We start from the raw sequence: 24,972 nt of genomic DNA, 5'->3' as shown, positions 1-24,972 counted from the left end.
CAGGCTTCCCCAACAGGGATCTCTGACCAGCAGCCACAGAATCACACAATCATTTAGGCTGGAAAAGCCCTCTCAGACCATCAAGTCTGACTGTTGCCCAGAACTGCAAATCCCACCTCTAAACCACGTCCCCAAGTGCCACATCCACGTGGCTTTTAAACCCCTGCAGGGGTGGGGACTCACCACTGCCCTGGGCAGCTGTGCCAGGGCTGGAGAGCCCTTTTGGGGAAGAAATTTTCCCAAATATCCAACCTAAACCTCCCATGGTGCAATTTCCTCTTGCCGAGTCGCCAGTACCAGAGAGGAGCCCAATCCCCAGCTGGTTCCAGCGTCCTGTCAGGGAGTTGTAAGAACATTTCCCCAAGGCACAGAGCTCCAAATCCCATGAGCCAGAGAGGCAAGGGCTGCACAGACACAAATTGTCACAGGGGGAAGAGTTTGGGTTCTACTGTGCAGCTCCTGTGGGAAGGAGCAGCTGGAGGAACTGAGCCGAGATAAAGCCATGAGAACACAGAAAACTTTGCCTCTCATTCTGAAGGTGCTGAAAGAAGTTGGGAGCCCCAGGAGAGGAGAGCTGTGTGTCACCAGCGAGCTGTTAGCACCAGTCAGCACCAGGATGGGCAGAGAGCAGCTTTTAGCACAGTTGGACTGAAAAACACTCACAGTTCCATTAGGAGGAACCCAGGACTGAGCTGCTTTAACGAGAGGCCAACCATAAACTCTGGGGTCACTTGTTCACACAATGCTTGAAAGGCAAATTAGAGCAGCCAGATTGTTTTTCCCCCACTAATCCCAACTTCCTGGTTTAGGGCTCTGCAGCCAACCATGAGGGAAACCTCTGGAACAATCCTGCCAAGGGAAGCACTGGGCAGGCACGGGACCATGGTGTGGAAAGCTCTCCCAGCCTCAGGCACAGGCTCTTCCTGGGTCCTACCTCAACTTCTTGACTTATTTACATCGGGTTTTTGAGGGTTTTTATCCACCCCACAGCAGAGCAGCTCCCCCAGCAGAGCTGTCAGTGCAGATGGAGCAGCAGAGACCCCTCACCTGTCACTGTTGAGATAAAAACCCTTTTGTCAGCACACCCAGTCTCCCCTGGAAGTGGTGCTGGTGGGTCAGGATGAGGGTGGGGTGTTCCACATTCCTGGATAACAGAGCTGCTCCCTCAGGCCTGCCAGGGACCCAGCCTAAGTTTCTGCCCTGGGCAGAGGGTGAGATGGGACATGGGGATTGCAGGATTTGGGTGGCAAAGACAAGCAAACCAAGAGGGGACAGGACCTAAACTCATCCCACTAATGTGAGTAGTTCCAGGAAAAGGGCAGGAAGGTGCAGCTGCACAGCCCTAACATCAAACCAAGCTACAGCTGTTTCCAAAGTGACCCTCTCTGTGCTCTTGGATAAGATATTGCACATTAATGCCTGCAAATCTGATTATTCCAAGGCTCTTACTGTCCACATTCAACCAAACAAGCTCATCCAAACCAGGATAAAGAATTCGTGCTTCTTTCCCAGGAAAGTTTCCAAGATAGTAAAAAAATCCTATGAATTATTGAAGAATTTAGTGTCTCTGTTATTCCTAGAGCCTTTTGCTTAAGGAAAAACCAGGAGTCCACAACCCAAAGGCTGTGTAAGGAGCACCACACCAAACCTGCCAGCAGCGCTGGGACAAAGAGAGGCAGCAAAGGGGACCAGGGGTGCTGAGGGCTGGGGTTTATTGGCTATCCTTAGCAGCAAAACAGTGTTCTTAAATACAGGGAGAAAATCAATATTCCTCTTTCAGTGGCAGTTTGACAAGGGAAGGGGCTGGGCTGCCTGCCTGCCCCAGTGCACACTCCAGCACAGGGGGGCTCTATGTGATGACGGTGGGCCCGGAGCGGCCGGTTCTTTCGTGGAGCTGGGAAAGTTTCAGTGCAATGGAAATGAGAGGTGCCAACATCACCTGCAGGGAGGAAAGAGAGGGCTCAGAACTGCAGAGCAGCACGTGCAGCCCTCCCACACTGTACCCCTCAGCACCCAGAGCAGCCCAGGACACTCAAAGCTTGGCTCCCCTGACCAAAGGCTGCTTTGGGCTCCCAACCTGAGCTCTGGGACCAGTGACAGAGAAAATCCCAAGCTCCAGTGGTGCTGCTGCCACCCTCCCTGTGCTGTATCCCAAACTCCACCTCAGTGCAGGACATTTAAATCCTAACTTCACCCCCCCAGGTCTCAGAATGGGGGATTTGCAGGTTTTTTGTCAATTATGGCACAGTGAATTAGGCACAAAGAGCCCACGGAGTGTTTGCTGGGGAATACAGAATCAGAGAATATCCTGAGTTGGAAAGATCTCCAAGGATCATGGAGTACAACTGCACAGACACTGCAACAATCCCACCCTGTCCCTGGGAGCATTGTCCAACACTCCTGGAGCAGTGTCTTGGGGGCTGTGACCATTCCCTGGGGAGCCTGTTCAGTGTCCAACCATCTTCTGGGTGAAGACCTCTTTCCTGATATCCAGGCTAAACCAAGAGGAGGATCCTTTTCCTCCGGTGCCTACAAGAACTCAGCAGCATTTGTAAATGATATTGCAGAACATTGCTGAACTCAGTACAGAACAGGGCAGTCTCTCAGGTACAGCTGAGTCCCGTGATCCCACTGATTTTTTTTAAAGCAGGCACAGGGCTAACACAGACAGGAAAACTGTGCTGTGGCAGAGGCAGCTGTGAGAGACTCCCAGGAATCCACACTGAGCTTTTTTTTTTATACCAGGATGAAAGATACCAAACCTCTGGCTCTCAGAATTCCTGGCACCTCCACACTGCTCCAAGCAAAGCAGGGCTAAGAAAGGGCTGAACTCTGGCAGCCAGCAGTGGCAGGACTGAGGTGCAGCACCCACCTGAGGGTCTTGGTTTATTTTCTGAGCATCCTTCTCGTAGCTGTCGATGTAGAGGCGCACGGTGGCCCCGGCACTGCCGGTGCCGCTCAGCCGGAAGATGATGCGGGAGCCGTCGGAGAAGATGAGCCGCAAGCCCTGCTCGGGGACACGGGAGGGAAGAGCCTCTCAGCTCTGTGCTCATGGGTAGCCAAGGTGTTTGCCATGAATCCCAGCCTGACCTGCACCATCCCTCCTCTTCAGGGAGCCACAGAAGGCTCCTGTGCTCCTCTCCCCGAGGGATTAATGTCAGTCCTAGAACTTGAAACAAGAGCCAGGGGCTGCCTGCCAGACACAGCATTCCCAACCCCCCTGCTCTTCATGGAAACAGGACACAGAGAAAACACTCCCAGCTCAGCCCAGGCTGTGCCCACCTGGTTCCTGGAGATGCTGCCATCCACGGGGTCGCTGTACTCGAAGTTGTCAGCTTTCTCCACCGTGTAGACTTTGTCCCCGCTCGACAGCTGCTTCCCCACGAAGGAGCGGTCGAACATCACCGTCTCCAAATCCTTCATCATTTTGTTGGCAGCATCTGCATCCACCTCCTCATAGTCGTACCTGCAGCCAGCACCACACGCAGGGATTAGCCAGGGGAGGGTGCAATGAGTTGAGATGGTTTGAGATGCCCTTTCGAGCTCTGTGGGTGTTCTCTGCTCCCACCCTGGAGGGGAGGACAGGCAGAAAAGGCACATAAAAGCACCAGGACACACTGCTCAGAGGAGCTGTCCCTGGATCCCTGGAAGTGTCCAAGGACAGGCTGGATGGAGTTTGGAGCAGCCTGGGATAGTGGAAGGTGTCCCTGCCATGGCAGAGGGTGGGACTGGATGGGCTTTAAGATCCCTCCCAACCCAACCCAGTGTGGAATTGTATGAAAAGAGAGGAGGATCCATGTGCAGCCCTGCAGCCACATCCACACAGATCCTTGGGATACAGCACAGCATCTCACAGGCATTTGGTGCCAGGAGATGAAAGCACAAAGTGCTGTCTCACACCAGGTATCACAGAGCGAGATCCAACTGCCTGCCAAGAATTTCCTGCACTTCTGCCCACAGCACCCCACCAGCTCCCTCATGGTGAACACTCCCAGTGCATCCCACAGCAAACTGCAGCTGTGACTACACCAGGAAAACATCCAATGCCAGCTTTGATGTCCCTGCCCAGGTAGGAGAGGCAGCAGAGAGCGTCTGGAGCCCACTCCAGGATCCCAGACTCCGTCTTCCCACTGCCAGCGGGATTTGTGCCGCTCTGTTTGCCGCCTGACCCACCTACCCCTGCACTCAGCGTGCTCTGCACACATACCTCGAGTGCTAAAAGGCTGCCTTTTTATCCTAGACTTTGGCATTTTTCCCCAGGTTTCCATGCCTCAGATGTGTGCTGGCTTTTTTCAGGGGGGAAGAAAAAAAAACAACAAAGGAAAGACAAATTCTTTCACTTGACGATTTGAGACAGGATTTTCATGTAGATCTTCCAAGCTGAAAGATTTCTGCCTAATGCTTTCACAGTGTTCCCACCTCTGCTTGTGTGCAGGCTGGTTCTTATTCCTTTCCTTGCCATCTTCCATGTCTACTGCAGCTTAAATTTCAGTATTTGGGGACTGGATAAGAACTCAACCAGGTAAATAACAGCCACAGGGGTGGGCATCCATTCTATGAGATGCTGCTATCACTGAAGATATATATCACAAATTAACTTGTGATGTGGGGTCTCAAGAATATTGATCCCATGGCAAAAATGACTCTTGAAGGAAAAAAATTCTCAATTAAAAGAAAAAAAAGGTGCTTTGCAGGTATAAAATGTCCAGACTTTGGTACCAGATTTATGTCTGGAGTAACAACCCAGAGCTGGACACCACAAAGGGGAATCATTTCATGGCACCCAGGAATGCTGCCAAGTGTTTTAAATTACTGCAGGACAAACAGCAATGGAATGACCCAGGAACAGCCCCTCAGTGACACAGCGATGCCATCAGGGCTCTGCTCTGACCCAGGACAGGGAATGGGAGGTGTCAGGAGCACTTTTCCCACCTGGTGAAGAAGTTCCTGCCGTACTTCTGCCAGTGGTCCTTCATGATGTCCTCCACGCTCTGCTTGCGGGCGGCCAGGATGGAGAGCCAGGCCAGCACTGCCCACAGCCCGTCCTTCTCTCGGATGTGGTCGGAGCCTGAGGGCAGCCACAGCACAGACACAATTCCCACTCCTCTCACACCAGTCCCCACCTGGCCTCCTCACCCCCATCCCCTGGCAGCTGCACTGCTCACATTGCCAGAGCTCCATCCCTGCTGCATCCTTAAAGCGGGTCAGGATCTCATCTGCTCCAGCTCAAATAAAACACTTGGCATCTTTTATCACACACACACACATTGTTCACACATCCTTAACTCTGTTCCCAAGGAAGGAACGGGGAATGCACAATAAAAAAGACATCAAGTTAAAAACAAAACAAAAGGCAAATGCAAAGGAGCTGCTTGGGAAGGAGAACATCAACTCCTCAGCAGCTGTTGTGTCCTGTCTGCCAAGGAGCTCCCTGGGATCATCTCCTGGCCCAGCAGCAAGGGGAATGTCAGCCCTCCTGAGGAACCAAACCCCAACAACCCCAAAATCACCCCAGAATGGGGAGAGGAGCAGCAGGGCAGGCAGCACCAGAGCTGGCAAGAGCAGGGCAGGGAGGGGCTCCAGCCACCTGCAGAGACCAGGAGAGCCTCCAGCCTGCTCTCACTGGGGGCTGGAAAAGCCCCTCTCTTGGCTAAAGGAGGATTCACAGAACCCCAGAATGGGTCAGGTTGGAAGGACCACAGTGGGGTATCTGGTCCAACCTCCCTGCTCAAGCAGGGCCATCTTTGGGCCCTGGATTGCATCCAGATTTTTGACTGTCTCCAGTGAAGGAGACTCCACACCTCTCTGGGCAATCCCATACAATAAGGTGTTCCCATACATAAAATGTGTTCAGGTGGGTTTTCCTGGGTCTCAGTTTGTCCCTGTTGCCTCTTGTTGTGGATTCCCCCAAGGCTGGCACTGCAAGGAGAGCAGGAAGCAGCCAGAGCCAGCCCAGCCTTGCTCTGGAAGCACAGTGGGATCACACAGCACTGACCCCTTGGGAAACCCAAGAGGTGCTGGACCCTACACAGCCCCCAAATTAAATATGGCCCAGAACACACCCAGCCCACACTCGGTGCCTCTGCCACGCCAGTCCCACCCTGTGCCCCACAGATGCAAAGTTTTCTCCTTCCCACTCTGGAAAACTTCCAAACAGGTATTAAAGAAATCCCAGGAGCACTCCAGAGCTGCCACGCCACCCTCTGAAGGAGTGCCAGAGTGGGAATCCTCTGGGAAAGAGCTGGGGGCAGGGCAGGGGTTACGTGGTGCTTTGCACAAATCCCACTGTTGTGGATGTGGCTATAAATTATCCCCATGGTCCCTCACGGTGGAGAGAGCTGGGCAGAGGTGATGGGGAGGAATGCTAAATAAACACCAGTCCCATGTGATGTATCAACTTATTGCTGGAATAAAACACCCAAGGAAGCAAGCAGGAATTCTGTCATGTCGCATTACTCTAATTGTGCTGTGCTCCAGTCCCACTGCCTGACAGTTTGTTTCAATTTTTCCTGGGTCTTTTGGCTGCTCCTTCACCTCTCCCCCCTTCAACACTCCCATTCTGCCCAGCTCCAAACAACTCCTCATTAACTTCCTATCAACCTCCTCACCCCTTTTCATTCCTTTTTCCTTCCTAAGTGCCTTTGCCACATGGACAAACCCCTTTGTGCTGCAGGGGAGTCCAACACTCCTGAGCCCTTTCCCAATCTCTTCCCCCAAAGTGCTTCAGCTCCCACCACGTGGATGTGCTGCTGCCTGGCCAAAATCCCAAACCTCTCCCAGCCCCTGCTGCCCCTGGAATCACTTTGATTTGGGAGGCAGTCCCTTACCTGCTGGGGGATGGAGGGAAACTGAGCTTGTTGCTCATGCAAAGGTGGAGACAGTTCTGGGGAGCTGCTCCTTTGAAATCATCTCCCATCAGCAGCTCCAGGAATTTGGTTTTATTTATCTCCTGAAGCAACCAGTGCTCTCTCATTAGCCAAGGTCCAGGATATAAACTCAGCACATGCTGAAATCACTCAGGGCAAAATTCCAGAATCTTCCTTTACTTATTATTTACTTCGAGATTTCTTTACAGAGATACCAGGTTCTCTGAAATTCACCTTTCCTTCCAACCCACAGCCAAATCCCAGTCCCACACATCAGAGTAATATCTGACTGCAAAAATATTGCCCCTGGAGTCTGCTCAGCCCCACAGCAACCTGCTCTTCCTAGAGCTGTGATCCCATTTCCTCAGCCACAGGAAAAGGGTAATCCTTTCCTGCCAAGCTGTGCATTCCAGCTCCACAAAGTACTTCAGATATTTGGGGGGTTTAAGGCACCCACACACAAACTAAAAGGTTTTTCTGGGGTGGTGGAATGAAAACACACCAGGTTTGAGTGAGAAATTCCCTCAGGATCTTGTGCCTTGCATATCCCACCAGAGATTCTTAGAGAACAGGGAAAACAACATCTCTGGGAGAATTCAGACCAGATAAAACTCAGCCTTTGTGCAGGAATCTGGTGCTGATTCAGGGCCCTGCCTGCAGGGAAGGTCCCATTTCCACAGGCAGGACACAAAACCACAGGGGAGATGCCAGGGAGAGCTCAGGGAATGCAGAGATCTCCTGGGAATCCTGACTGTCCTGAGCACCCTGACCTGGAGCAAATCCTGCTGCTGTCAACTTCCCTGCACACCCCCAGTAAACTCCTTGTGATGTTCACTTTATTTCTCAGTGACTCAGTAACTCACTTAGACTGTTCAAAAGCAGTGTTAATTTAAACTTTATAAATCATACCTTGTGTTCAGAACAGGAAAACGAGGGCCCTATTAAGCTCAGAGATTTAATAGTGACCTGAAACCTTCCCTAATAAAACTCCGTGCTCCAACCCGTATTTCTTTCCAGAAATGAAAACATTGAGAAGGCTTTCCTGGCCACCAAGAGTTGAAAAATACATTTAGCATTGCATTTAATCCCCACAGACTCAGTGACCAGGCTACTAAAGAGGCCCCCAAACTTCCTGCCTATCTCCACATGCCTTCCTGGAGAACCAGAGAAGAAGGAGCTCCTACCTCACAAAACCTTCATCACTGTGTTCATTTTCCACCCTAATTCCTCCAAGCCTTTTTTATATTTTAATATTTTACAAGTATTAACAACTGCAGATGAAAGAGAAATCCCAAGCCCTAAAGAATAAACACCATCATGGGTGATATTGGGAATACTGACTTACCAGTCCCAAAACTTTCCTCTCCACACAGAGACAGTTTGTTTGCATCCATCAAGTTTCCAAAGAACTTCCAGCCCGTTGGAGTCTCGTACAAAGCAATCTTTGTAGCCTGGGCCACCCTGCCAAGGTAAGAAGGCCAAGTCACATCTCTGGATTGTCCCAGGGGAAATGGGATCTGCAGCTCTCCTGGGGTGCCACTGCTTTGGTACAATCCCTCTGCTTCATCCCAGTGTGATATCTGGGGGATGGGTGGGATGTGCATTTACAGAGCAGACACAGACACACACCTCTTCAAAGAAATTTTAAGTTGCAGATCTCAAAGCATTTCACCAAGAAAAGTGTCACTATCAAATTTAAGGAAAAGAAGGGTGGGGAGAGTCATTGGTTTGGGCTTATCTGTAGGGACAAGAAAGAGCCAAGAGCTCAGCCCAGCTGTGCCACATCCCCAGGCAGGGTTTAACCCATTAATCCTCTCTGCTCTCCTGGCACCACCGTGCTCCCCACTGGACTGAACACACGGGGCAGATCCGGCTGAAATCCCGGGCAAGGGGCACCCCGGGCTGCCTGTGCTGTGCCCTGCCCAGGGCTGGTACCTGTCCAGGGCTCCACTGGTGGGCATGCTGCGGGCGAAGCCGCGCACGCCGGTCTGCTGGAAGTACGGGATGCTGAGGATGTTGGCGGCGATGACGGCCACCGAGTCGGAGGGGTTGACGAAGAAGCCGTGCTTGCCCAAAATCATGTTACGGTCCTGGGGGAGACAGCACAGCTCAGCTCCCTGCTCAGCCCAGGGCCCAGCCCATTCCCAGAGATTTTCTGTAATAAACACAGAGCTTTGAAGAGATTACACAGCAGCAGCTCCATAATGTTTCACCTTTCTGCTGATTTCTTTTTTATAAAGTTATTTAAATACAGTTTGGGATTATTGACACAATATCCAACTATTCCTGTGGTGGCAAACGCAGCGAGTGGTTCACTTCACTCGTGATTACAGGGGAGAGAGACAGAGAAAAGGTGCACCTCAGTCCCCAGAGCTGGTTATAGAGGGAAAGAAGGGGAATTCTGAGCATCTCCTTTACCCCATCTCCATCAAAGGCAGCTCCAAAGTCGTACTCTCCCGTCTTCATGGTCTGCACCAGGTCGGCAGCGTAGGTCAGGTTGGGGTCAGGGTGGTGGCCCCCAAAGTCCTCCAGGGGGGTGCAGTTCACAGCTGAATTTGCTGGGGCTCCCAACTCCTCACACAGGATCTTCTTCACGTAAGGGCCCACAACTGTCTCGGTAAAAGAGGAAGGAGTTGGCCCAGCCACGGCTCCACCCACCCCAGGCTGCTCACCCTGGGTCACTTCAGGGGTTTTGTGGTTTAGGAGCACCCATCAAAATCCATCCCATCCCTGCAAGTGTCCCAGGCCAAGCTGGGAAGGTGTCCCTGCCCATGGCAGGGTTGGAATTGGATGAGCTTTAAGGTCCCTCCCAACCCAAACCATTCCAGGATTTCATGAAACATTTCACAGAATCCTGCAATGGTTTGGGTTGGAAGGGATGTTAAAGATCAGCTCGTCCCAACGCCCAAGACACAACATTTGACAAAAGAAAATAACACAAGACAGAAAAAGTGAAAAGAAAAATCCAGTATGCTACAAACCAAACCTCAAACTTGCAATATTAATTCCAGAGAAAACCTTCCTGTCTGAATTAGGTGACAAATCCCCAAGGACCCCTGACCCCTCAGTGCCCCGAGCCCAGCCCTTTTTACCCCCGTGCATGGCATCAATGCGGATCTTGAGCTGGTTCTTCCCTGACAGCAGCTCCTTCAAGGCATTGAAATCAAAGATACTCCTCAGCATGTTGGCATAGGCTTCCACAGAGTCCACAATTTCCACTGGAAAAGGAGACAGGGATCAGCCCTCACAGCCTGGAATTGTGATAACCAAGTCCTGCTGCTGTGCTGAGGCTCCTCAGAGCCAAGGGCCAGGGCTCAGCACAAAGCCCTTGAACACCCCAGAGAATCAGAACAGGGACAGGAATAATGGGGCTAAATTAGGAATTTAATTACACTCACTGCTCATCAGGTCACAAGTGGACCAACAAAATCCTTAAGGCAAACTCTGTTCCCAGTTAAGGCTCCCTGGACTTCCTTCAAGAGGGCTCAATCCCACTTCAATTACATTTTAAAATATGTATATAAAATCAGATCTTTAATTTCCACAATGGGAAGTGTGAACATAATAGTTCAAAAAGTTGTATCTTTGCAGCCAACATAAAAACAAAATAGAGCATAAAAATCCCACTACGAAGAAATGGAGACTGAGGGGAATACCAACTTTTATCATCTTTTAACTTATTCCTTTGTTAATTACAAGCAGCAGGAGGTGGTAAAAAACAATACTTGCAGTATTTTTAAAAAGTCTTTTTAAATTTATTTTCATATTTCACTATTGACTGACCAAAGTCACATGTGAAATGTAACAGCTTTCCCACCCACAGGGACAACTTTTATATGTGAAACCATAAAAAAAAATCAATTGAAAGATTAAACTCTGTAGTTTTTAATTAGGAAAATGCACTTTAACTGCATTTTTCTGTTTTCAAGTATATGTTTGCCTTGCAGAAAAAGCAGCCTTTGATTTTAGGGAAGTTTGATGGATCAAGATTTTGCTACCAAAGTAGAAACTTCTATAGGTCAGAAAATTATATAAATCAAAAATCAACAAATAAATAAATGCCAGGAGCAATGTCCTCACTGGGATCATGCAACAGATGAGAAGGAGAGGTCAGAATGGCCACAGAAACACCACAATCCCTCACCCTTGCCAAGAGGAAGAACATTAATTTACCTGTAAATGGCTTAAATTTGTTCTCCAAGTCAAACTGCTGCTTCCCAATGGTGCCCAAATTCACCTGGAGATCTGGGCAGATTGCATATTCCTCAATTTTCTTGCTGATTTGGAAAATTTTATCCGTGATGGCTTCAGGAGCAGGACCTGCAAAATGAAAGGGGCAAGAGGAAGATGTTAAAGAATCCAAGTGCAAGAGGAGTGAACTTCAGGAATACAGCAAAGACCTGGGCTGGGAATACCCTCCTGGGAGGGAGCAGGGGGAGAGGAGCATCACTTGCTCCATGATGGAAACCACTGCTCAGGGCACTGATTGCTGGGATACAAACAGAAATTTGGATTCTGGGGTGGGCACAAGAAATAAACCACAATAACAGTAATTAAAATGAAGCAGGAAGTGCCCTGACCTCCGTTGGCAATGTTGAATTTGATGCCGAAGTCGCCGCTGGGCCCGCCGGGGTTGTGGCTGGCGGTCAGGATGATGCCCCCGATGGCTTTGATCTTGCGGATGATGCAGGACACGGCCGGCGTGGACAGGATCCCGTTCTGCCCGATCACCAAGCGCCCGATCTGAGAGGGCAGGAGCAGAGCAAAGCTCTGTGAGGGCAGATCCCAAACCCAGCCCAAACCCCAAACTTCACTGGCAGGTGAAGCACAGCCCTGCTCCTGCCAAAGCTCCCCACGGTGAGACCCCGCTCGTGGAACATTGCACGTGGATGTACTGAAGGGCTGAGCTCTCCAGGCATTAAACACCACAAAAAAACAGCATTCCCTCTGGCTGTGGCCTCCAAATTCACCTTCAAAACACACAGTGAGGCAGAGAGAAGCCAAAAGAACACAAAACTGGAACATCCTGGGAGCAGCTGCAGGTTCTTGCTGGCAGCAGGCAGCACGCCTCCTTCCCATCAGCTCGGGGATATCACTGAGATGGGATCCAGAGCAATGTGCTGAGCAATACACCAGCATCGGAATCCAGGCAATAAACCAGGAGCTGGATAATTCCCTGGAAGAGCACACTCCTTCCCACAGCCCCCAGATGAGGTGACAGCGTTTAAAACCACACCAGACTCCTCTGCACCAGCCCAGGGGTCAGACCCAGAACAGACTGGGAAAAGAGGAGGGGTTTCATTCAATCTGAAGCTGAAACAGGAATCAAGAGGAGCATTCCCAAGGCATGGTGGGTGCTGAGCCAAGGGCACAGGATGGCTGTGATTCCTGTCCCCTGGCACTGCCAGGTGCTAAGCCCCAGCCTCGCTGCCCATCAGTTATTGCATGGTCCAGCTGTCACAGCCCAGCTGCTGGCAGAGCTGCACCTCTAGCAAATAACAGCAGAAATGTGAAAAAAGCACTTTAAAAACCTAAAGTGAGAGCCTTGCCTCCAGCTGCCCGCTCCAACATGAGCCCTGACTGCACCCACACACTGACCACTCATTTATTGCACCTCATGTTTCACTTGAAGCAGCCCAGCCTCCACAGGGTTTGCTTTTTCCCCATTCTCAGAGACACCTTGTCCTCTGCTTTATTCCAGCCTCCAAACCTTGCTCCTTCAGTTTCCCTGAGAACTCATGGGACCTCCAGGAAGCTCCTCTCCAAAACTTCCCCTCCTGCTCCCCAGTTTCCCTCTGAGAGTCACGTTCTGCAGCACCCTTGTGCATCAATGCCCCAGGAATGCTGCAGAGGAAAGGCAAACAAGGGATTTTCCCTGCCAAATCAGGCAGCAGCTGCAGGAGAGCTGGATGAACACATCAAATCCCCTGTCCTCGCCCTCCCTGCACACCTGAACTGCAGCTTTTCCCCACAGCAAGGAAGGAGAGGAAGAAACACTCATCTCCATGTGAGCTGCTCTGTGATTTGAGTCCTCCTTGGCTTCCAGAGGTTTTCAGCTGCCATTCCCCACCCATCCAATGCTAAATCCTTTGTGGTAACCACTGGGGAAGGTTGCTCAGTGTAACAATGTGCTGAACGATTTACACTTAATCCTTTTTGAGTCTGTGGAATTTCTTATGAGGAAAACCTCAGCTTGCAATGATGGAGAAACACCTTTCATGGAATCCTCAAAGCAGACCTGCTTTGTGCAGCAAATTTGGCTGACAGCACTTCAGAACCATCCAGGCAATAATTCCACCCTGGTTTTATTGACAGTCCCATTAGGATGCACACACGGACCTCCTGCAGCCCCTCCTCCCCCCAGGAACACTGGGAACAGCTTTTTCCAGGCCGTGGAAGTTGGTGGCTGCAGCTGCCCAAGCCACCAATCCCACATCCAGAGCACCACAAGCACAACACTGACAGGCACCAGCCAGACTGAGGAGAAAAATCCATGGAAAATACCCAAACCACCCCCTAAGTCCCATTTAGGCAGACCTGGGCTCAGTGCTGGAGAGAAAATTCTGAACTGGTGAAGATGAGCCTGATCTGCCCCTCACCAGCAGATCTCTCCTGCTGTCAGGCACTCCAAGCCTGGCTCTGTGCACATTTTCCACCTCTTCTGCTCAGCCCATACACTGTTTTTGAAGGAAGACATTAATTTGCAATGCCTGAAGGTTTTTTTCCCCACAAGATGGAAAACAGGCCAATTTTAAAATTAAATAAATAAAATTATCTCCTCCTATTATTTTCCTATTGATTACAATGTCCTAGTCAGGTTTTTTTTCAAACAAATTCCTAAAATCTGTGTCCCTTTTCACAAAGTTTGCTCTGCACCAAGAGATCCAGGACAGACAGCAGAGCCTTCTTAAAAAGCAGAAGGAAACAAAGATAAACCATGATCTACCACAAACACACAAGCTTCTTGCTCTGCTTCCAAAACACAGAATTCCAGCACAACTGAGCTCCCTATAAAGGCTGTCACTCACTTGCTGACTCTCATATCAATTTTCAAAAGCTCCCTGAGCATTTATCCCACAACTTACACCTGGTGAGAAAGGAAAAACATGGTTGTTTCTTTTCCTTTGCCACTCTGGTAGCTCTCCCTGTTACTTCATTTCTGAACAGTATCAGGTGTTTATATTCTCACAGAAAGACTGAAAAATCCACAGGTGCCAACAGCTTGGGGCATGTCAAAGCACAAAACAAGAACACACAAACCCCAGGCAGAATTTATTTTCCTTTCTCCACGTGTATTCTCTGCCCAACTGCAACACTTTGAGTGAAAAACCAGTAATTTCTGTTCTCCCCAACTGATCTGCCATTGAAAACATTGAAAAATTCACTATTAGCAGTTGATTCAAGCCTTTGGGGGAAATTAAATCTCACAGTGCCTAATTTCTGATGGATTTCTGCATTTCTCAGCCACACCCCACAGGAATTCAGCCGTTTAACATTTACCAACCCCGTTGGCAGCAGCCATTTGGACAATCAGTTCCACTGCAGACTTATTCAGGTACCTCCCATCACCTCCAACCACCAGAGAGGCTCCTTGGCGATCTCTTAGGTCTATGGAAAAAAATATACTTTGGATAAAATTCTGCAAATAGTTCAGCTTGGATTCAAAGTAGAAGGTCTTCCTCCGTAAGCCGCTGGTTCCCGGTTTCTGGTCGCTGTAAGGAGCTGTTGGCACCGTCAGCAGAGGCAGGGGAGCGTCTTCCATGTCCTTTTTTCACACAGATGCATTTAAAAAGTTAAATATGCCAAAATTAACCCCCAACCTTGACACAGCAATGGCCCACCTATGAGGCAGGAGTTGAACACCCAAAAATAGCTCCTTGCACCTTCCGTAACCGAAGCCGTGTCCTCGCACTTGCGGTGGGGGATCACTGTCAGGGAGAACGCACAATTCCACGCCGCCGTCCCCCACTGCGAGGCTGGCAAAGGATTCCTGTCCTCTCTGTCACCTCCTGGTTGCCAGAGGCACGGCTCCCAGCCATGCCATGGAGCCCAGCGGTGTCAATCCGTGTGGATCTCCCTCGGGCAGGGAGGTGGGAGCAGCCCAGCCCCGCTCGGATGCGCCGCTCCGGCGTTTTCCCAGATCCGCGGGGCAGTGCCAGGCCCGGCCGCACGCTGGGGCTCTGGAGGCAAACTTCCAGCAGGATCCTGCTGGAGCTATTTTGCAAAGTCTGGTGAGTTAAAGGTCACTCTTAAAATGGAAGGGAACAGATCCGTTACCTCCCGTTTGCTCATGCGACTCCTGCCCTGACAACCTGACTTCCCACGGCTGCCTCAAACACAGGGAGAATTTCCAGCAGGAACAGCCTCGTGAGCCTCAACTGAACACCCCCAGCAAGCCTCACCCAGATTAAAACCACAAAAAGCTCTCAAATGCTTGGGAAAACTGCATCCCATAATGCTGTTCCTTGTGGGGCAGCATAAACACAAACAGAACAGACTCGGATATCAAGAAACTGCTGTGAAGCTTCATCTTCCCAAGCATGGGGAAGGTAAATGAAGGAAGGGAAGGTTGTGGACTCCCCACCCCTGGAAGTGTCCAAGGCCAGGTAGGATGGGGCTTGGAGCAGCCTGGGATGGTGGGAGGTGTCCCTGTCCACAGCAGGGCATGAAATGGGATGGGCTTTAGGGTCCCTTCCCATCCAAACCATTCCACGATTCTAAAATCAGCCTTTCCTCCAAGCCTCTTTAGCAACACTCAGAGTCCTCTGCCTGAGCTGCTGGAAGCAATTTCTAGATATTTCTGGGGTAATTAAGGAACAGACACTTGGTAATGTCTGTGTTTGTCCCACTATTAAAATCAGGAAAAAGGAGATGTGTACACACAGCTGAATTGTGACAGGTCTGAAGGTGCTCAGAGATTCTCCTGCGGTGCTGATTCTGTCATTGTTCCAGTAATTGATACATTTTCTTCCAAAGGAGATCACAGAACCATAAAGGTTGGAAAAGTCCTCTGAGATAATCCAGATAAACCCCTAACCCTGCCAAGGCCACCACTGACCATGTCCCCAAGACCCTGATTTATCCATCAGCACATCAAAATGGACTTGGATAATTTGTGTGAACCAGCACATCTTTTACCCCAACAGTGAGACAGCAAACCCGGGTTGTGTTTTATCCACCCACACTATTCCAGCATCTCCAAGCTCTCTTGATTCCCATGCAAAGGCCCAGGTTTCCCTCTAGTGGCACAGAACCCAAAATCCAGCTCCCAAAATTACACCTGGCAGGAAAAGGCCTAAGCAAGCTCTTTCCCTTCTTGCTGCCCTGGGAAATGCCATGGCCTTAAGTGACAGGAGGAGGGCACAGGACACCCAGCAGCTCCTGAGGCCTCACACGGGATCCACTTGGATTTACTGACAGGGAAAACCTGTGGAGGGTTGGGATTTGTGTGTAATGCAGTGCATGTGGAGTAGACAGAGGAATCAAACTCAGTTGAGCAGGGGAGGAGGTCATTCATGCAATGTTTATGTACATAAACTGAAGCAAATTTGATTCAGCGAAATACAAAATAATGAATAAAAGGCACAGGGACAAGGACAGCCACAGCAGCCCCTCTCTTGGGGTGCTCACCTGCTCCCAGGGCTTTCCTGTAACACTGTTTGGGACAAACTAAATCACCAGTAACTGGTCAGGGGTTGGGGATCACACGGCTGCCAGAGGATTCAGAGGTGCAAAATGTCACCAAAGGTGGTGCTGAGCACCTTTGCACTGGGGCAGGGACTGGGGAAAGGTCATTTGATCTGGGAGGCTTTGCTGATCATTACAAATCACTCAGGTCATCTGCTCCCTCCCCACAACTGGATAAAGACACCCAGATCTCCTCCTGGAAGTTGATCTAACTTGTTCTTGGAATCTTTTTCTCCAGGTAAGCCTTGCCAGTGCATAATTTGCCTTGCAGCTGGAAGTGTTTCTCTACAATCTGTTGGATATCTCCCTTTCTGGCACAGCAAACAAAGATATCATAATCCTCCTCCTGGTAACTCCTCACTAAAAAATCCTTTGGCATACAGCAAACAGCCCCAATCCTCTGAGCTTTTCCTTGTGGTCCTGTTTCCTGGATCTCTTATTCCCCATGGCAGGTGGAGGCTGGTGAGGGGATCTTCCTCTCCTCAACAGCCAACCTGGCACAGAAAGGGATATTTCCTAACCCAGGTCTCATTTGACTGTCCTGCACTTCACACACACAAGAACTGAGTTAAAACTATCAACTAACTTGGACTGGAATGATAGAAAGACAAAATATTCTGAGAGGGCTTAAATTCATTAAACATTGCAGAGACACAGCTCCTCCCTTGGCTTAATTCCATGGTCCCTACTCATCCCTGAGTGAGCTGTGCCATCTTTTTTGGGGAGATGGAGCCTTCCTCACCTGGAGTCTTCCCCAAGCCTGGCACCAGGGGTAGGGTTAGAGCCAGACTCTCCCAGCTCCTCACTGACACAAACCCAGCCTTCCTCCAAGCTACAATTTTATATTTAGGCATTCAGGCAAGAGAAATAATTGTGGGGGAAACTACCATGGAAAGGCCAAACTGAGCAGTAATTTCCTGTTCCCATCTCCTGCTACACCCTTGGGTCAGGCTTTTCCAAGGTTCAGGGTGCCCTCTCCTCCTCTTGTCCTTCCCATTCCTCTCCCAGGTCTTTGTCCCCATTCAGAGGGCAGATAAAGCCAATGTCCCCTCTGTGGGGCTGTGGTTAGCTGCAAGCTTTCTTTTCCAGCTTTCCAGGAATTTTTGACAGCAAGCAGCTGGTGACAGGCATCTCCTTCTGCTCCTTTTCTGTGCTGGGTCAAGAAGACACTCGGCCTGAAATACCGGGCAACAAATGGAGTAAAAGCACTTCACACTTCATCTGTGACTCTTCTCTAAGGCAGAATCCCATTTCCCAAACTCCTGCCCCCAGGAAAGCTCCAGTGCCGGTGCTGTCCCTGCACATTGGCCATAAGAGGGTGCCAAGAGCCCTGGAAAACCCCTCTGAGCAGCTGCCAAAATCCAGCACTTTCTGCCGAGGATGACTCTGGTGCAAGCAGCCACTGCTGGGAGTGGCATTTGGTAATGCCAGCACAAATGGAGCCCAGGAAAAATAAATAAGACTGCAAGTGTGTTATTGGTCATACATGGAGTGCTGCTCCCACTGCAAAACGCTTTGTTTCTATTAAGAATCAATTAAAAATCTGAGTTTGGAAGTTGCTGTAGAGATTCCAGAGGGAAAGAAAGATATTTGGCACCATCTCAACAGCACAAGTGAACTCACATATGAATCACTCCAGAACTGAGAGACTGTTCTGTTCCTGCCACAGCTGAACAGAAAAGTTGGGTGGCAGAGACAGGGGCTGGGAATGAATCCCCATCTCCAGGTTTGTCCCACTGGCAGGGGCTGAGCCTTCCTTTCCAGGGAAGCACACACCAGCCACCAGGATTGTGAAACTTTCTGTTCAAAGGTCAGCCCCTCAAAGCACACCCAAATCTGTATTTTATCTCATTTTATCTCTGCGGTCCTGCCCCTGCACCAGGGAAAAGGGGAGGGATTCCAGCAGGATTTCCTCAGTGCTCCAGGATTTCTGGCTCCAGCCTGCTGAGATAGAGCCCCTGGCCCTGGGTGCTCTTGGAAATCTTCACCTGAGCCCTAAAAACACCTTCCACTATCCCAGGTGCCTCCAAACTCTGTCCAGCCTGGCCTTGGACACTTCCAGGGATCCAGGTACAGGCACAGCTTCCCTGGAAAACCTGTGCCAGGGCCTCAGCACCCTCACAGGAAGGAATTTCTTGCCCACAGAATGACTCCAGCCATTCCTGCTGGAATCTCCCACACCAGATCCTCTCTGTGGCCTGGTGCCCCAGCTCGGGACTCGTGTTCCTGGTTGAGGCTTCATTTCCTGATTTTCACTTATAACAAACTTATTTTAAAATCGGGAAACAATGTTTTTCTGGATAACTGAATGATCCTGCCAACTCTGTTTGTCCTCTGCCCATCCCATCTGCTGTTTATTTTGTTACTCTGCAATTTGTATTATGAATATGTATTGTAAGTGTACACGTTTCACTTCCATTATTTCTGAATTCCTTGAACTTCTTACTGATATCTAAGCTATCTCTTGTTTATTTCTAAAATACATTTCAGCTCCTCATCTGAAGCATTGATCAATATTTTGGCCAGCTCAGGATCATGACAGGATGCATTTCTCAATCCTGGTGAGCTCAGGTCTGGAATAACACAAGGATAGCAGCTCTCCAGCCCAGCTCCCTATCCCAAACTTTGCCCTGACAAAGGGAAGGCATTTCTGCCCTGGCAGCCCCAGCTGAGGTGTCTGCTCATGCAGAGTCATTGTCCCAGGAGATTACAGCTAAATCCCTGCTAGGATGAATTTCAACTCTGCCTGCTGGATTTGCAGAGATTAACTGCAAAGCACCTTAGCTCTTGCTCTGAGCTGGAGTTTCATGAGTGCAGAGTTTAAAATTCCAAAGGGGCACTGAAATTGGACAACCTGACCGCTTAATCACCTTCCACTGTAAACTGACATAAGCCAATTAACTTTACAGGCAAAAAGAGTCTAAGCTGGTGTAAAAAGAGGCTGTGAGAGCTGCTGTCTTCTAAAACCCACATCATCTGCAGCCAGGAAATATCTACAAGTGGTATTTATTTCCTCACTTTAGATACCACATCTCAATTTCCCCTTCTGCCTCTGAGAAAAACAGTACCATAAGAAAGTCAGAAATTGAGGTTTTTCCTACTGGCCTGGAGGATCCAGCATCACCACATCTAACCCTGGTACACAGGGGTTGCTTTTTGGAAGAACTTTCTTTATGAGCACTTGATTTTGATGATTTTAATCCCAGGAGCTTTCACTCAAAGGGAAGATCTCAGTGGGAACTGGTCTGGGAGCTGTAGCAGAAGAGCACAAAGAAAAAGAGAGCTACCAAAGGAGAGCAGTGACAAATAAATGTGAGAAGTTTGGACACTTGGTTTCCCTGGGTAACTGAGGGGGGAGAAAGGTTAAAGCAGCCAAGGCAGGAACCCAAACTTCCTGGGGGAGAGAGCAGCATTTCTAATAAAAGCCCTGTTGGTCCTGCAGCTATAAAACAAAAGCAGGCACTATTTAACATGCAAGGCACAGCCTGGCACTCAGAACACCTTCCAGCAACGTGCCTGAGTGTGGCAACTTTGCAGCACTTGGAAAAGTGCTCAGTTAGGAAGGAACCAAGGGCACAGTAAATCTGGGGAACAGCAGGTGACAATGTCACTGGATCAGCCTGGTGCTGGTTCTATGATCGCACCTGGATTTACAGTTTCTGTCATTTTTGACATAAAATTATTGCACATTTGCATATTGCAATTCTGCTGATCAGAGATGCTCCAACGGGACCTGTGAAGATCTGATTTGTGTAATTAAAGAGTCAGACTCACCATGTGGGAATAATATCAGGGAAAGCTGGCACACAGACCAAAACAAAGCTGGTAGGTTACACTGGATGCCAGATAGGAATGGCAAACAATCTTCATTTCAGTTTACTTACAGAAATGCAAACTTTAAAATTAGATAAAAACCCCTTAATCTCATAACTGCAAACTGAGTAGCTGCTACTTAAAAATAAACACTGAGTTCCATATTAACCACTCCAGGTGGAGACAAAATTCAAGCTAATTTTAGCATCCTTTCCTTTTATGTTGTAAAACTAAAGATTGTGGTCCTCAGGTCTGTCCTGTGCCTGGAGGGCACCATTCAACCAGATCTTAACACCATGTGATTTTAAAGCATTTATCAACCACCTCTTAATCCTCAGGACCAGAAATGTACTTTTCCAGCAGTTTTCTCAGTATTACTCAGCTTTTCTCAGCATGAGGCCATGGAGTTTCCCCCCAGACCTGGCTGCTGGAATCAGATGTTTGAATCCCAGCACCTGGACAAACCCACAGTTGCAGGAAAGTTTTCATGTGCTGGTTCCTGTTCTGCAGGGCACTTTCTTACCATGAATGAAGCTGTCCATCCTTCTCTTTGAACGGCAGGGAAATTCCAGTCATTTCATATTCACTATGAGGAAAGAGGATTCTCAGAGACTTTTACTTAACTACACTGTAGTAACCACCAGGGAACTAATCTTTGCAATTACAGAGAAACCCCACAGACCAAGCATCCCTCAAGCACTCCAAAACAAGGCCAACACATCAAAATTTATTTAAAACCAGTGTTTTGCTTCTGCTAAAGAAACCCTCTGGCTTTAGTCACCTCATTTCTCGGGACCAGAGAGTTTTGCTACCCTTGAGTTTGGCAAAACAGTTCCTGCACTGACTTATTGAGGCCAGAGCTGCTAAAATGTAGCAAATATCTGTAATCAAGTTTCCAGTGGCTCTGCCCTGCTGTACCTCTGGTTACTTATCCAGGCTTTACCTGCTGCTCATTTATTAACCCACATATTCATCCACACGTTTCCTTCCTCCACCTCCCATTTTTCCTGCCTTTTCCCAACATTTTCTGACTTTAGAGCCAGTTCTGTCCCAGCACTTGGAATTCACATGGGTAAAATGCTCCAAGGCAAATTCCTGCTGGCAAGGGCAGCCCTTGGGACCCGCTGCTGCAGCTCTGGCAGCGAGCTCAGCCCTGATTGTACGTGAGTGACTGCACGATCCAGGGGAGAATCCGAGACATTCCCGGCCTTCCACGCTTCCCAAAACACCTCATCAGACCCCAGCATGGCTCTACCCCAGGCCTCTGCTTCTGGGACGGAGCTGAAGTGTAAATGATGGAGAAGTCGGTGCCTGGAATGCTGCCACATCCCACCAGGCCCCGGGTGCACATCCAAAAACCTGCACGAACTCACACTTCATCCCAGGGAACAAGTTTCCCACTCTGCTTATTCACAGTGATCCACAGGGATCCTGTCTGTGTGCACTCGGGCAGGAATGCTGCATATTCCAGCTCCAACCCCCTCCCAGAACACATGAATAAATCAGTGCCTGCTGCTTTTCCATCAGGGAAGGAAGGCTGCTCTGTCCATCACTTCCAGAGGTGCACACAGCATCCAGGGATGCTGGGCTATGGAATCACAAAAGTCAAATTTCTATATGGTTTAAAAATAATCCAAACCAGTTATTTGCTTCTTTGTGCCCTAAAAAGGCAGCAATCCCAAATTATTATTTTTTTTTTCCTAAGAAGTCAGATATTTACAGGCATTGGGGCACCTGGGAATTTGAAATAAGTAACTCTGAGGCTCTACCCTAAGCACCAGCACCCTCAGCCCCTCTTTCCTTTGCGGTCCATGAGGAAGAATGTTTGATGCTGGTGTTGGTGTCCCAGGAGAAGGGGATAGTTTTCCTTTGGCAAAGAGTAAACGTAGGGGAAATCCTCCCTTTACAACCATTCCCTGCTGGGATTCCCTTGGGCCACCGAGTGACAGGAGCAGGACAAACCCACGGAGGAATCTCCCAGCAGTGAGATGCATTCCAGTGCTGTGGAAGGGAACGCTGCTCCCTCCCAACACCTCACCGGTGTTTCAGCTGGAAAACCCAACGCCAGCCAGAAGGAAGAAGAAGGAATTAGAGCCAAGTCGTGTTTGCTTCCATACCTCCACCCCGGCCAATATCCTCCCTCTCCAGCAGGCAGGGAGAGGCTGCCGGGGGTGTTTTCTGCCTGGACCCGAGCTGTCCCACGCCAGCTCATCTGCCACTCACCGCCTTCCTTCCACGCCGCGGACACGCCGAGCGCCAGCGATTTCCGCCGCGGCGGGCGGGGAGCGCATCCCGGAGCCCGGAGCGCTCGCTGCTTACCCCGTTAGCGGCGGCGATGCGGACGATGAGCTGGATGGCGTCTCTCATGTAGAAACGGCCGTCGCCCCCCACCACGAGCGTGGCGTCCTGGCGCTCCGCGGGAGGCACGGTGGCCAGAATGCTCTGAATGAAATTCTCCGTGTAGTTGGCATTGCTCTGGAACACCGTCACCCTCTTGCGCAGCCCGCTGGTGCCCGGCTTCTGGTCGCCGTAGGGCTTGGTCTTCACGGTCACGATCTGCACCATGGCCGGCGCCGGGCGAGTTCCGGGAGCCGGGGGGGGGAACCGGGACCGCGGCCGCCCCGGCCCCGCCGCCGCCACCGCCCCGCGACCGCCCCTTAAAGGCACCGCCCGCCGGGCACGCAGCAACCCACCGGCGACAGCATCCGTGTGCTGTCCTGTCCCCTCCTGTCCTGTCCTCTCCACTCCTGTCCTGATCTCTTCTCCTCTCTCCTCTCCCACCCATGCTGCCCCCTGCCACAGCCCCGTGTCCTGGTGCTCTGCTCGATCCAAGTCAGTCTCATGGAATTATGGCAAGGTTTAGGTTTAGGAAAGCTTTAAGGTTTTCAAGTCCAGCTGTTCCCCAGCGGTACCAAGGCCACCGCTTAACCCATGTCCCTCAGTGCTACATCCACATGGATTTTAAATCCGTGCAGGAATGGGGACTCCATCACTGCCCTGGGCAGCTGTGCCAGGACTAGACACCTTCCATCGAGAAATTTTCCCAATATCCAATCTAAACTTCCCTTGGCACAACTCAAAGCCCTTTTTCCTCCTGCTGTTCCCTGGGAGCAGAGCCCAACACCCCCATATATCCCCTCCTGTCAGGGAGTTGTGCAGGGCCACAAGGTCCCCCCTGAGCCTCCTTTGCTCCAGGTGAGCCCCCCCAGCTGTCCCAGACCCTGCCTGGCCCTGTGGCCACCAGCAGGATGTCCCCACACCCTTACAGACAGGCCCTGGCCTCAAGTGACCACCCCACAGGAGCAGGAGCCCCCCAGTGCCCCAGCAAAGCCTTGAAGAAGCTGGATTTTGTTACAGCTTTAGTTCTCAAAAGAAAGGTAACATTCCAGAAGTTTAAATTACCTGTTACAGGGATTTTTTTTCTCCTAAATGTCTTCCCTCCAAGAAAATAAGCTGGTGCCTGTGTTTAACCTTAAAAGAGAAGCTGGAATTTTTCTGTCTTGGTAGCTGGATTAGGAGCAAACTGAAAAAGACTCTGCAGATACAACCAAGATCTCCAACCTCACCTCATCCAGGGCAGGAAAGGTAGAACCTGCCATGGAGAGTTTGCCTATGTCCTCACTTAAAAAAATTAGATAATTAAACCCTTCCTAGCAGTAGGAGGATCAGAAAATAAATTAGGTTCTCCATGTAGTGCTGTGCCATGTTTTTTACCTGCAGCAAACCCAACTCTTTCCACGTGCAGTGATTTCTCAGCTAAGCCCTTCTTTCAGCTTTAACCATTCCTTTCCTAAAATGCAGAGAGGGTTGCATATGAATTCCTGCCACATCTAAAAAGGCTGATTTTACAAACAAAAGAAATGTAAATAATGGACTGCTCACTCTGTAGTGTCTATTCCACACAGTGTCTCATTATTTCCCAACTCCTTTTTAGACAAGGAGCTGGGAATTTCTGCTTTACCCACACCTTGCCTGAGGCAGCATTTGCAGAGCTCAGTCAGAACTAAAAATCACCAAATATTTTTGGGGCCTCAACATCTTTCAGGCAATTCTGAAAATGGAAACGATACCCGTGGTACTTGCTAAGGAAAAACCATGGAAAACTCAAAGTTCACCAGGAATCCTGCCTGAGTGTGTAAATCAGAGCCCAGCTCTCATTTTGTCACTGACATTTACTGGCCCAGTGTAAGATTACAGCAGAGTAACAGCAGAGAGCAGCAGTTGGGGCAGATAAAAATAACTTTCCAACACTACTTGCTGCCCTCACACATGAGGTCACATACATTTAATGGCTATTTTAAACTCAAACACTTTTTAAGCATCCAGTGGTCAGGGTCATCATTTTTTTTTCCACATTAACAGATATTTAGAGGGATCAGATAAATATAATAAGCTGAATGTTTTTGGTACCTCAAAGCTGGTTTTCACTCCTGTTGCAGCCTAAACTTGGTGCACTTCAGTCATCTTAATTCAGCTGCCCTGAGAATAATTAAGTGTTGTTAACACTTAAGACAAGCCTTCATTTTTCTCAAATTATGTTATTTCCTTATTGCATATGGAAAGGCAGGCTATATTTTATATAAAAAGAGTATAAAATAAGGCAGAA

General features: G+C 49.6%; 1 protein-coding gene and 1 long non-coding RNA gene across 3 annotated transcripts; one reads left to right on the top strand and one right to left on the bottom strand.

The window, feature by feature from the left end:
* Positions 1-1,695: 1,695 nt before the first annotated feature.
* Positions 1,696-22,998, bottom strand: PGM1 (phosphoglucomutase 1). Of its 2 annotated transcripts, none has more exons than XM_058843066.1 (11): positions 22,686-22,998; positions 11,447-11,609; positions 11,040-11,186; positions 9,959-10,084; positions 9,285-9,475; positions 8,802-8,956; positions 8,212-8,327; positions 4,933-5,068; positions 3,283-3,466; positions 2,873-3,007; positions 1,696-1,939 (listed from the first exon to the last, which is right to left on the bottom strand). In XM_058843066.1, the coding sequence occupies exons 1-11, from the start codon at positions 22,929-22,931 to the stop codon at positions 1,850-1,852; spliced, it is 1,689 nt and encodes a 562-aa protein (XP_058699049.1). In that variant the 5' UTR covers positions 22,932-22,998; the 3' UTR covers positions 1,696-1,849. The 2 variants fall into 2 exon arrangements, with proteins under 2 accessions (XP_058699049.1, XP_058699048.1); XM_058843065.1 differs by lacking the exon at positions 22,686-22,998 and adding an exon at positions 14,371-14,766.
* LOC131581130 (uncharacterized) lies at positions 15,168-18,038 on the top strand. The gene is made up of 3 exons (XR_009278018.1): positions 15,168-15,472; positions 16,702-16,791; positions 17,643-18,038. It is a non-coding gene; the product is annotated as an uncharacterized LOC131581130 (long non-coding RNA).
* Positions 22,999-24,972: the final 1,974 nt, after the last annotated feature.

This window comes from Poecile atricapillus, chromosome 7, assembly GCF_030490865.1.
Source record: "Poecile atricapillus isolate bPoeAtr1 chromosome 7, bPoeAtr1.hap1, whole genome shotgun sequence".
NCBI classification, from domain to species: domain Eukaryota; kingdom Metazoa; phylum Chordata; class Aves; order Passeriformes; family Paridae; genus Poecile; species Poecile atricapillus.
The sequence above is the reverse complement of the archived record's forward strand: the minus strand, read 5'-3'. Positions and strand labels throughout refer to the sequence as shown.

Coding starts and splice junctions, on each gene's coding strand:
- PGM1 (XM_058843065.1), bottom strand. CDS start 14,628: ATGGAAGACGCTCCCCTGCCTCTGCTGACGGTGCCAACAGCTCCTTAC. Junction 10,085..11,039: donor CAAATTTAAGCCATTTACAG/GTAAATTAATGT, acceptor CTCCTTTTCCAG/TGGAAATTGTGGACTCTGTG. Junction 1,940..2,872: donor AAATAAACCAAGACCCTCAG/GTGGGTGCTGCA, acceptor TCCTCCCTGCAG/GTGATGTTGGCACCTCTCAT.